Genomic DNA, 13,611 nt, shown 5'->3' with positions numbered 1-13,611 from the left:
ATCGTCTTGGTCAATGGTGTTCCCCAACCAAAAGAAGGGTGAATAAACTTTTGACTGTGAAGCCATCAGCCCTGAAAAGATTCAATTAAATCCTAATTCATTGTTTGGGTTATTTGTTTTGATTTCTCCTTCACATAGTGTTGTTTCAGCAAATACTCTGCCTTCTGGTAGATCATTCTTATATTAATTTGGCATTTATTTTGGTGAATGCCCTCCATGATGCCAAATCCTCCATTTGTCCTGGCTAGAAACCAGCGGTGCTCTGTGCTTTGTTTCCCGGTACTAACAATCAATTGCATTTTTTCCACCTCTTCCATAAACAAAATATCATAATTCACTAATAGTTTTATCGGAAAAGTTCAAGCAGTAACTGAATTTCCCGCCCCGCAATCAAAGACGGACAATAGTGATGGACTGGGCCAGGCTGGTGGTACCTTTTTTTTTAAATTGGATTCGATGTGAGCTCCACCAACTGGCATTACAGATGGGAGCCAGTGAAGGATTATAACAGCTAAATCAGCGCTGCTCAGTCAAAGATGCTGCTCTCCATAAGCACTCTCTCACTCCTACACTCCCCCTATTCCTTTCATTCGTCCTCTCTCTCCAGCCGTACATCACACCCCCTCGCTCTGAAGTTGGTGCCTTAAGAGGAGAGATCACACCAATCCAAAGTGTCAGCGCGGGAACAATTAGAAAAGCAGGTGTAGAAAATTGCTCTTTTCATATTTTCATGTTATTTATACCGGCCCCCGCATGAACGTCGTGGCCATGCTTTGCTTTCTCAGTCATAAGCTGCACAGTTTTTTTTTTTTTTTCACACAAACAACCTATCTTTAAAATGGAATACAAACACACAGCTTGTTACTGCTCCTGCCATCAGCCTGCTTTGGCATTTCTGACTGAGACATCACTGCTCCTCAATCCAATTACACTAACCAACCATAGAGAATCCATACGGAAAGATGATGAACTATCCTTACAGAGGAATTACAGGGCTCGCACCATCATAATTGTGGCTGGTTGTGGCTGTCATCACTCATCTAGGAAATAATCTCAGAGAAGTAAACATCTGACAGTCCGTGTTGCAACATATAATATTCAAGTGGATTTTAAAAAAATTAAACAACATTTCAATATTAATCTGTAATTATGACAATAGTACTTGTATTATGTATAGCATTTTCGCCTCTCCAGCTGCTGTACCATTTTCATTAAAGACATTACAAACATGTCTCACAGTTTTATGTGTGTCCTTCACTCCATTTACCCAACTGGTCCCACTTTTTCTAAAAAAAAAATCTAGTTGGTCACCCCATCAATGACATAGACTCTGTTCAAAATTGCTCTTCCTTCACTCAAGGTCATGTTTTTGAATAAAGTTACAAAGAATAGCAGGAGAGAGCAGCTAACCAAAAGTGGGAGGAAAAGAGTTTGAAGGTCACGCGCTGTCCAAGGATCACTTAATGAAAACATCCTTGCATAATTTCAGCAACGTCCACATGACTTCACAGCAGCTTCGTCTTCATGTACCAGGATCTAATGTAAACGACTCCGCAAGGTCGAAGAGGTCAGTGGACAAAGTGTTGCTCATTTTGAACGAGCTCATAACTACTGCTCCTATGCATCACTCGCAGTGTCTCTTGTGGTACACAGCACACTACTGCACTCTAGTGGCGAGAAATATGCATGTTTTCTACTCCTACTATTAACGAGGGGGGGTCCACTCACAATGTCAGTGATGCCTAATTTAAATACAATTTCAAATATTGTTCATATTAGAAAAACTTTTTAGGCTATTTTTTTTAGTATTTAACCTCCGTAAACTGGTGTGCTCACGGTTTAGACACTATCACGTAAAATGTAATCCCCAATGAACACAAACCTAGCTTTTATAAGATAAGATTCCCATCTTCATCCTGACGGTAAATGGCTTTCTGCTTGTTGACCAGCGCAGACGCCCCTGAGATTTACTGCAGCCCAGACACGACGGTCAGACAATCTCCTGTGGGATTTGTCTGCCAGACGCAAAGTAAATAAACTTGCCAGCTCTCAAAGAATCCTTTGTTACTATGGTAGTACACCATATATATATAAATAAGTATCTGTTGATGTGTTTTAAACTGAATGAGTGAATGTGTACTTAAAATTTTCCAAATTCCAATTTTCCATCATCTGTGAAAAGATACTGCTCAGCTGCATTGTGTCCCCATCTAGGGGTGAAACATGAAATAACATCCATTCAATAACTACGATCAATTGTTGGAAACAGTCTTGAATATTGCAATAAGGATATCAATGAGATTCAGCGTCAAAACAAGACTTAACAAGTACAAGCCTAGATCAGGATCAAAACAAGGCTAAAATGGAACTAAACTTGCACTAAATCAGGACTCAGCTTTTGCACTTTTATAAGCAGTGTTGAGGTATATTACAATAGTAGTTACAAAAAATATTACTTTTTCAGTAACTAAGGACACAAAATACGTGAATATACTAGTCATTACATTTTAAGTAACTCGAGTTACAAGAGCATTTAAATGTATGAACCAAAAATGGCAAACTCTCCCCAAATCAAGTTGGATACTGGTATATAAGATCTGCAGTTGCATGTAGTTAATGTCATCAACACAAAACCTGAGAATGGGGGAAAGAGAAGGAAAAGGAAATCCTGACTGCACTTTTGCTCAGTGGTATTATTATTTTCAGTTTGTATTCTGCCAAAAGTAACTCAAAAGTAACTCAAAAGTAATTCAGCTACATTTTTGAAACAGTAATATGTAACACAAACATATTACATTTTTAAAGCTGTACCAACTAATATTGAATACTGTGTTAACAAAAAATACGTAGAGTACATCTCAGCCTGATTGAATACCTCAGTATTTTGCACTATATTATGGCTTTTTGCGATATGAAGATTGCATCCCCCAGTTTTGCAATAACAATAATTTGGTGATATATTGTGCAGCCCTAGTAGAAATACTATAACATTCACACATAATAAAAACAAAAGTTCGTACAGTCCGAGTATTTTATTCTCGTCCATTGTTTTTATTACTTATAAAGGTCAAAAACAGATAAGATGTCTCTTAGCAAAGCAACAGTGGATTGGATTTTTTTCAATGCAGTCTATCTCTCACAAAATCTTCCTGAGTGAGAACTGGGTTACTGCAATTTTGCGATCCTACATAGCCTTTATTTATTTTGTGAATGTGCTTTTTTATCTGGGTCTCATTATTGTTCGCCTTGACTAGAACATTACCTGCTCAAGGTCCGTAGCTGCTGTTGTGATAGCCCATAATGCATCGTTCCTGCAAAAGATAGGAGATGGGGTAATTAAATTTGAAGTTTGCTGTTTTGGTGAAAAATGCAAGTGTGACCAGTTACAGCACAATAGATAGTACAAAAGTATAAAGTAATCAACCAGTGAAATTATTTGGTAATATAATTTGTGAATAAATGTACACTCCAAGTTCAATACTTCAGTTAGCAGTGAACATTTTAAACAACTACAGAAGCAATAACATATGAAGAAAATATTGTATGGTCATGCTAAACTAATTCAAGGATCACATTCTGAACATGTTTGTCGCGGTCTAAACCAGTGGTTCCCAAAGTGGGGGTCGGGGCCCCACGGGGAGTCGCAAGGCCATGGGTGGGGGTCCCCAAATGATTTCAAGATGAAACAAAAAGAAAAATGCTACTGTTTTTAGTACCTTTTTCAGTGTAAACCAGCCTATAATTAGTGAAATCCATTCAATTATTCAAAATAAACTGTTAAGATACATATTAACTTCATTATTACATGTTTTATTTCCCTAAAGTAGAGTAAGAGGCAATAACTTTATACAATGGGGGTCCCAAGTTGTTTGTGTGTCAATTTTGGGGTCTCAACCAAACAAGTTTGGGAACCCCTTGTCTAAACTACAGGACTAGTACGTTTCATGCATAATAGTCTACATGAAGCCAGACTTCTTCCCTTTCAATTTCAGTCTAGATTTCCTAATTGCTGCTAATTAAAACTGAGAGTTTGATTCGATTGAGATGAATTGTCCTGTAATGCATTTACACCTCTTCTTGGCTAGATGTCAGAGTGGCGTAATAATGTTGACGTACAGCCAGCACATTAGCCTAAACATCTATAAAAGCATCTGAGAGCTTGTCCTCTGCTGGCAACTCTCTCTCCAGTGCTTGATGCCGGAGTGTCGGGCTATTTCCCCCCCTCCCTTGATGGACCCAGTGTTTGCGGCCTACTCCACATTCGCCTATCTGCCATATGCCGTGCTGGTGCAGAAAGGGGGGGGACCAGTAGAAAGTGCATTTTCAGGCTGTCATGGTTGAAGGGAAATCCAGCTCATTAAAACTGAGCTCTTTTCTTTTAACATCAATTAATCATTCTTTTAACGCTGATGAGAATGGCATCAAAAGTGACCGAAATAGGCAAACATATGCTCATGTAGATATAATATTCACGGACAGGCAAACAGTACAGTGAAAAAGAGATTACACTTACACCATGCTGTTCTCTTTGGCCTAATTTAATCATCTGAGCAAAAGCTGATCAATACAATCTTAAATCATCTTTGTTGCCTTTTTTACTTTATGAAAACACTGCTTTGAATAGTTTTTCTAATAAGAAATAAAAAAGAACAATGAACAAACAGATCTTACATGTTACACTGGGATAATCATAGACCCACACATGCATTTACTTCTTGCTTAGCTATGCATGTACAAAATATAGGCTATGTAATACTATGAAGTAGCAACAACATACAGCTTGGTGGAAGAGGGACTGTACAGTGGGGAAGGCTACAGAATGCATTTTTTAGATCTGTTTCTCAATCTGAGTTGAGAGTAAATAATAACTCTAAAGTAGCAGTCTAAACTTAAAAACTAATGCATAAGTGTAAAGCTTAATGATGCGGCTAAGCTAAAGCCCCATTCTTTACTTTTCTGGCCCAATTCCACTTTGCATCCTTTCAAAGTTAATTCTTGTTAGCAACGTGTTTGCTCCTTTGGATGCTAACAAGCTCGAGGTCAGGCTAAGATCCTTGCTAACCGTATCAACAGCGTGTTATTAGGGCATGTCCTGGTGTTTGTCCAAAGACACTCACGCCTTTGTTTTCTTAATGAAGTTCCGAGCGGAGCGTGGGTGAGTCTCCAGGCCGCTCCTGTGAGCACATCATGGGCGTTTTTGAGTGAGGGAGACCCATGGAGGGGAGACCAGTGAATAAGCAGCCACGGACACGTCTGGATATCGCGACAGTTTTCTTTTCTCTTCAACATGAAGCATCGCGATATGTTAAAAAGGAAAGCTAGTGTATATTAATATAACTCTAATATTTTCATAATTCCCGGCGTGCCCTGTTGATTTTCTAAGGTGGGTAAAGTAGTTAAAAATATTTACTCAAATAAGAGTAACTTTACTTTGAAATACTTTTACTCAAGAAGACGTGAACAAATAATTACTCAAAATTAAAAACTTTTTTTTTTTTTTAAAGATGGGGAAAATGCAACTGTGAGTACTGAGTAACTGAATAAACGTCTGATTTCCAAAGGAAATACCAGAAAAATATACAAAAATATTTTTTTCTGAAGAATGAAGTACATGAACACAAATTACATCTATTTTATGTGACAAACAGAAGAATTAGGCCACTGTGGAATGAGTAGGCTAACTTTTTTTTTTTTTTTACTGAAGTTAGGGTACAGATAGCCTACTTCATTAGGCTAATATTACTCATATAGAAGTAAAAAGTGCAATATATACAATATCGCAAAACTACTCTAGAGAAGCGCTTTAGTACTGCCCACCGATTTTACTGGTAGATTGCAATATTTATTGATTTACTACAGTTTTGTTTCTTTGTCCTGAAGCAAGTTCTCAAACCATAGGAGCTGCCTTCTTTGTGTTGCATCCAATGGTGTGAACCAGTTTGCAACAACCATGAAAGTCCATAGGCCAAATACAGTTGTTAACCAATTAGACCTTAGTCCAACCTCCTGCTAGTGCAGGCCTCCATTAGTTTGGCTATACAGTTGAATTTTGGAGGTTCTGGCAGCTTTCAAGCAATGTATGTCCACATGGGCTGCAGGCCCTTACTGGTTATTGTGTTTGTGTCCTCAACATGCATGTGTTGTGTTGGTTACACTAAATTAACTGTTAGCCAGAAATAACCTCGCCTTATGTCCTTTTTATTGCGCTTGCACTTCATGTGCATATCAATTAACTTTAAGACAGGACCTCCATAATAAACCTGCACTTTAACAAGAATATTACTTCCATTTCCTAAATTAATGAGGCTGATAATTGGGCTGATTTGAGTGTGAACCCCCAACATTTCTCTATGTGCCGACTCTGACCTCCAGTTTATTTAGAGTGTGTGGGATATAATTACAGACTCCAGCAGAGACAAGAGCTTCTTGTTCAGTGTCTATTGTAAGGTACTTGAATTTTAATAATAATACATTTTATTTGCTTGCCGCCTTTCTAATCACTCCACTCACATGCGCCTTATATCAAGGAAACACATTAAAAGTAATGAAACAAAACAATAAACAAGTTCAGCCAAATGAAGTATCAAGGAAAATATAATCTCCAAATAAACGTCAGCAGCAGGTGGTGACGAGGGCGCGGATGTCCCCTGTCCTTAGACTCTTCGACACGGCGAGGAAAAACTCAAAAACCCAGTGGGAGAAAAAACCTCGGGGGGACCACAGAAGGAGAGATCCACTCCCATGGACGGACAGGCTATAGAGACCCAGGGCGTCTTCTGAGGGACCCACCCTCAGAAGACGGGCCAAGACCACAGAACGTCCAGTCCTTGTTGGAGCTTCAGTTCTTCATGTCCAATCCCTGTAGGCGTGGTTGCTCCATGGACAGGGCTGAAGACCGCGAAACCAACGACTCACCGTCTGAAACAGGGGCCCTCCCAAGGGAGAGTGGGACAGGAGAAATGTTATATTGAGAAAGAATTAAAAGCTCTTTAAAACATCTGCACACAAACATGAATATCAAATTGCATGATTTGACTTTGGACCCAAAAGCATAACACAACTGTAAGAGTGAAAAAGGTTATTTATTAAGTCGGTGGCAGGTTGGCAGACAGAGCAAGAAGTGATGTATCAGGTCCTGGACAAAAAGGCTCCTTAAAACGCACAGAAACTGGAGTCACACATAACAACTACCTGTGGTAGTTTGAACAAACTGGTGTGGATGAAGAGCCAGGCTTCTTATACTGCAGGTTGATGAGGAGGATTGGACCCAGGTGTGTGATTAGCTGCAGGTTGCAGCTGGTGTCTGATGGCTCCTCCCATTGAAACAGGCAAACAGACACAAGGGGCCACTGGAGGACCACGACACATGTAGAGGTTAGTAATGGAGCATATTAAGGCAGCCTTACGATGTTGTCAGAAAGCCATTTGAAGGGATAGATCATCAGCACTTTTTTAAATGGTGCGATTATTAGGCCTAAATAGGCTACTGTTTTCCTTTTCCCTTTATTGGCTTGTTGCACGGTATGGCTATGCTAGCTCCTCTGACCTGAAGTTGTGAGCGCCAGTACTTCCTGTCTTTATTCTTTTCCTGGAATAATAATCATATTTTCTAAAGATTATGTGGTGGACAGTGAGTTTCTGGTAGATGATCATTTACTGTGTGTTCAAACCTTGATGTAACGAGTTCAGAGGAGACACCTCTGATCATGAAGGATCGATAGTTTGTCTTGGAGCTAAAGGCTAACATGTGAGCCTTTAGCTCCAAGACAAACTCACTGATCCTTATAAACATAGACGTCTCCTCTACGGAAATATTTACACTGTACAGCACCTCTTTAACCTGCAGGAAATTATCATCTATACCAGAAACTCACTGTCCACCACAGAATCTGTAGGAAATACGATGAATCGAATGCGTCTAAGCTAATCTTAATGGAAATTAATACGAACAGAAAGTGCTAGCTAGCGCCCACAACCTCAGCCAATTGTGTAAAATTTCATCCATTTAAAAAAAGTTATCATCTTTTAACCAGAGGATTGGCGATTCAAATCCCGGCCCCTAGTAAACTGTCTGAAACGGTCTTAAACTGTCTGTAAACTGGTGTCCTTGGACGAAACAGTTCAGGGGCTGATGGCACAGGTTGGTAACCTTGCTTCTGTCAGTCTACCCCAGGGCAACTATGCCAATGATAATTGTCTTTCAGTGTCCATAAACTGACCCATTTTTATCTATGCTGAGATGGAGTAGGACAACACTGTCACAACAGAAAGAAATGCTGCCACACTTACGGAATAAGTGCTACCAAGTAAGTAAGTAAGTGAGTGTTTTATTGTTATTGTACAAGTGTACAACGAAATAGTGTTCAGGTGTGAGTCCTGAGCCGAGCTGCCACTGTGGGTCAACCTGACCCGCATGACGGGGAAACTGTAGCACTTGGAAGAAACCTGGCTGGCTGCCCTCTGTCTCCTCTGATCCTCTGAAACGTGGGTCCTGGGTTTGTACCTGTTTCAGAGCGTGGTGTCCTGCACTGGTCAGCTGCACCTCCTCCTTCCTCAATTCCTCAAATTGATTTGTGCGTTATTTCAGAGAGATATGGCAACAAAGCCTTACACTGTTTCTTTCTGGAACACCTGTGTTGATAACCTCCTATGGTCCAAAATTTGTTTGCTTACGAATAAGTACATGTTGACTAATAAAATCAAGGAAATCTCCTTTAAAATATTACACAAGATCTATCCAGTAAACATATATATGTCCACTGACATATAGATACCAACTGTGAAGCCAGAAACTGTACCACATCTTTTCTGGCACTGCTCATTTACAAAACAGCTCTGGAAAGACTTCTCTAGTTTTATAAAAGAAAAGTTAGATGTACAACAGCTTTGGGGTAATCCATACCAAAATGGACACTGATCAACTATTTTGAATTAACCTTTTATTATTACTGACCAAATTTCACATCCATAAATGTAAATTCAGTAACCCATCCTTTTTAGTTTTTCATAAAGAAGAATCCAAAAGCCATCGAAACTGTCAATATATGTGAAAAGTTTAATTTGTTATGAGTTGTTTTGAAATCTGTCTGTAAACTAAAATGAAATGCTTGGTGTACTGATTATTTTTATACATGTATTTTTTTTAAGGCTGTATAACTGGTTGATTGACCAACGGCTGGTTCGGTGATCGATTGATTTCGGGTCGAGCGTAAATGATTTTTTTTTTTTTTTATGGGGACCTACTTTGTATTTAACTGAGGTCTGTGATGTCTTGTACATTGGAGACTTGGTGGCTGTGTCTCATCTGATCAGGGACGGGGTTGGAGTGGGGAGCCTCCAATGGACACTGACTTTGAGTTTGCTCCATCAACATGTCCTCGGGCAATGAAGATATGTGATAAAGAGAGGAGGAAGAAAGAATAATAACAATAATCGTTAGTTACAGTCATATATCTCTTTATTTTTTTTCTTTTCGTTTCCTTTTATTTGTTATTGGTTGTACTTAATTTTTTGGCTTTCATTGTTTGTTTATTTTCCTGTTATGTCTTTGTGTCTCTTTTTGTTGTCCTTACAAACGTTTTCTTGGGAAATAAAAAGAACAAAAAAACAAAACCCTCCTCCTGCGCAGCTCCCTCAGCTCCACATCAGTCTTTCACCATCTCCTCGTTTGTCCCTTCCTTGTTTCCTGTAGCTCCTCTTGTGACGCCTCCACTGTGCTGCAGGTGTGGGGGCTCTTCAGTGTCTCAGAAGAAGAAATTTGTAGGTCTCAAATGGTTTTAGCTTATAAGCTAGCATTTGGTTTACCTTTAAAAAATCAGTTTCTTCAGGGCCATTTTGGACTCTTAAAACAAATAATTCACCAAACCTCCACAAAAACACAGCAAAGACGTACAAAAGTATCCAGAAAAACGATGTGGAACACAGAAACCACAACTTATGCAGTTCACAGAAAAAGGTACAATTTAAGCTGTACCAGGAGAGAGGGAGGTTACTTCCTGTTTTCACATCGCCATGACAAAAGATCAAACCTACTAAACCTGCTTTATACAAGATAATACTTGAACTTGAATGCTTCTATTATTTACAATGTTATTTAATATTTTTAATTCTGCATTGCTTTAATTTGTTGCAATGTTTTTGTGCCATCACTCAAAATAGGCCTAAAGGCATTATTCTCCACCTATACTCTACACTCTGTCACTTAATGCACATCTGAGAATACAGTACCACTGTTGTTCTAAGTCAAATTGTTGTTGTCCTATCATATTTCACTTTTATTTTGGCACATTTTTGTAGCTTTTTTGGCACATTTTTGCGTCACTTTTTGGAGCTTTTTTTGTTGCTTTTTCCATCACTTCTTTTATTGCTTTCTTGTCATGTTTCCGCTACGTTTTTATCACTTTCTTGGTGCGTTTTTGTCACATTTTTGTGTAACTTCTTTTGTTGTCTTATTGTCGGTTTTAGTTGCTTTTTCATGCCTCTGATGCCTTTTATTGTTTTGTTTTTTCAAAATTTTTAGATTTGGGTAAACTGGGTAAAATGTGCTCGGTTCAGGTGGGCGTCAAGAGGTTAAACAATAAAAAGATGCTGAAAGAATAGTCCAATGCACAAACATTTGTGCACAACAAATGCTAAGAATGAATATATGATCATAAAAACACAACGAAAAAGAAAATTCTCCACCTTTATTACACCATGTGACTACTATCCCCTGACTCACAGGCTTTTAAAACATAAACATCAGACTTCGCACGGGCACCCCCCACACCAGACACTGAAAAACTGGACAAATCCCCCCAAAAGACAATCTTGTTATTTTAATATTGTTTTTTTTTTGTGGCGAATGAAAACATACTAGAGCAGAAGAATTTGTATGTGAAACTCAATATTCAATAACAAAGTCACTGCGACTTTGTTATTACTGATAGCTAAGCAATGTGACAACCAACCCTTGTGACAAACAGCCCCGGTGGTGTTGGTTTCAAGCATATATGGGACACACTGCACCCTGTAACTCATTGCTGTGTCTTGTGTCCCCGAAATGGAATAAGCAAGAGATGACAGAGATGGAAAAGAAACTGTTACTACTGTCAGACACATATAATAGAAGAAGCTATGCGGCCTTGCTTTAATGTGGTAGTCTACATCTAAATCAGCTTTTCTGTGGGCTATGGTTCATGGGGAATATAATGCAAAAAACACTGCTTGTCAGGATTCGACTGAAAAATGGATATTGTTTGACATTTTCGTAACCATTGTGTTAAATTTTTCATTTAGCCTTCATAAATACTTTCAGAAGGGATTAACCTGAGCATGAAACATGGCTTCAAAGTCCATTAGCTCCTATAGGGCGTATGTGGCCTGTACAAGCATTGACACGAGCGCATCGTTGGCCGCTCGTGTTGGCCGAATGCCCCCCGCCTGTTGCCACTATAGGTCCCATCAGTCTCTTTCTCAGGGAAGGTCACGGAGGTTGACCTCAGAAATGTTCCTCACACCTCCGCGGACTTCTCAGGCGCACGCCCCACACCAGATGGGAAGTGGAGACGCATTTCTAAAAAACCCGCACGCAGGGCTACAGGCTGTTGCCCGGGCACTATAAGGAATGAAATATTCATGTCGGCTTGCAAAAAATGAATGGACACCCCGGGATCAAGAGCGTGCCGACTTATTCAATACGCACAGAGGTTATAAAGTGTTGGCCGGGGAGGGCGCGTTACGGTGATTTTCTTAACCACTGCTCCCAATTGTTACACTTTCACACAGACACAGACCGAGCGCGCGCGAGTTGGGGCATGTCGCCTCACCACAATCTGGGAAAGGTCCTCTCATTCTTTGTAATAGACTGTTTAATGACTGATTAGCTCCAGCATGCATGGTCCAAGCTGAGATGGGACAGCATATGGGAGACGTGGTGGCTGTGCGTCCTGACAGAGGTGCGAGGCTGTTGTTGGTGCCAAGGGACACCAGCTGAGGCACGAGGGCCACGAGCGGAGCTATATCTTTACTGGACTAAGCAGCATTTAAAGCAACAAGCTGCATGTATTATTCATTTTATGTATGTCAATGATATCCTGGTCTCATGCGTAATGGTGCAGAAATTAGACAACCTATCTCTTCTTTATTGGATAGGTGTGTCAGTCTTGTTCTGCACCTGTCTCTTTTATAACCCTTCTTTAAATACTCCCAGAGAGATTGTTTGATAAAAAAAGATAAGTTTGGTGCCAGAAAACACATATCAGCAGTGGTTAGGAGACAGCTGAATCAGGATGTTTGGTGAGCTTGTTTTTTAAGTTGTGTTAACAAGTTCATCAATTTCCTAAGAGCCTTTTAAAGTTAAAAGTGACGCTCTTGAATGATTAATTGTTATGGGCAGCAACTGTTAGGGAATATAACAAGGTCGTGATTGAATTACAAAGCACAATGCAAAAAAGGCGAGGCCCTGTCTAATTGTTATGTGACAACCCAGGGTCAAATGGGGCGCGCGATTGGCTGCTGCCTCGTGAAGCTGTCAGGGAGCGGAGGGGAGTGACATCAAGGTGACACTGGAGGGGAGGCAAGGGATATAAATTGCCGATGCAGTGCCAGCACTTCGGCAAACGAGGACAGTCTTCTCTTTGACCTTTTCTGTAAACTCTGTCCGCTTCAGTGATGGCTTCTAAAGCTGAAGTCCTCAGCTGGACTGAGTACCCTGAGGAGTTCAGTCTACTGCAGCAGGCGCATACTCTCCAAGCGCAGATTAACTCCAAAGCTTGGGTTGCTTCAAATTCCCTGCACGCGTTTTCAAGAAGAGACTGTTCCAGTGAGACGCCGGGCCTTTCACTTGTGCCAAAACTTCCGGATCCCTCCTCCGGAATCCCACACCAGAACAAAGCAGATACTGGGGCCAAGCCCGGCCCTCAGAGACACAGACGCGTCGCAGCCAATGCGCGTGAGCGCAGGAGGATGCACGGTCTGAATAAAGCCTTTGACGAGCTTCGGAGTGTCATCCCGTCGCTGGAGAACGAGAAGAAGCTGTCCAAGTATGACACGCTCCAAATGGCACAGATTTACATCACAGAGCTGTCGGAGCTGCTGACCGGAGTGGTTCATCAGGACTGCGGAAGCACGGCCGATGAAGTGCCCAGAAGAAGTCTACTTCACTCTCTCCGTCCTGTGGCCTCTGTCCAGTCGACCAGCCCGCTGACTCCGGAGCAGAGAGAAGCAACTTCCTCTGTGGGACACTTTATTATCCTCGGACCGCAGGCTGATGCGGGCCTGAGCTCCGCGCAGAGCAGTGATGGAGAGTCCTCTCTCCTCAGCGACTTAGAGGAGAGTCTAAGCGGGAGACCGTAACAAACCCAAAATCACAAACTGCTTCTCGCGTATGAACCGCAGTGTTATTAGAGCGTGTCAGGGGAAAAAAGACATTTCAGCATCATCTCGTGTCAAAGTTTAGACGTTGCTCTATGTTGTTAATGGACATCTTAAGGCCATGTAAGGCCTTCTCTTGCACTTTAATTGGGCTAACAATGTCACTATGCCATTATGACAAGGCTCAAAAAATATTTTGATATTTATATTGTTTATTTTATTATCCATTTTTCTACAATAAAGATATGACAAAGTAGC

General features: G+C 40.6%; 1 protein-coding gene across 1 annotated transcript; it reads left to right on the top strand.

Moving 5' to 3' along the window:
- The first annotated feature begins 11,171 nt into the window (after positions 1 to 11,171).
- On the top strand, positions 11,172 to 13,579 carry atoh1b (atonal bHLH transcription factor 1b). Its single transcript, XM_079556073.1, has one exon. The coding sequence runs from the start codon at positions 12,652 to 12,654 to the stop codon at positions 13,333 to 13,335; it is 684 nt and encodes a 227-aa protein (XP_079412199.1). The 5' UTR covers positions 11,172 to 12,651; the 3' UTR covers positions 13,336 to 13,579.
- Positions 13,580 to 13,611: the final 32 nt, after the last annotated feature.

Source organism: Gobius niger, assembly GCF_951799975.1.
Source record: "Gobius niger genome assembly, chromosome: 5".
Lineage (NCBI taxonomy): Eukaryota > Metazoa > Chordata > Actinopteri > Gobiiformes > Gobiidae > Gobius > Gobius niger.
Note: the sequence above shows the minus strand (reverse complement) of the source record. Positions and strands in the feature narration are given on the sequence as shown.

Excerpts from the sequence above, each read along its gene's own strand:
- atoh1b (XM_079556073.1), top strand. The coding sequence starts at position 12,652 with ATGGCTTCTAAAGCTGAAGTCCTCAGCTGGACTGAGTACCCTGAGGAG.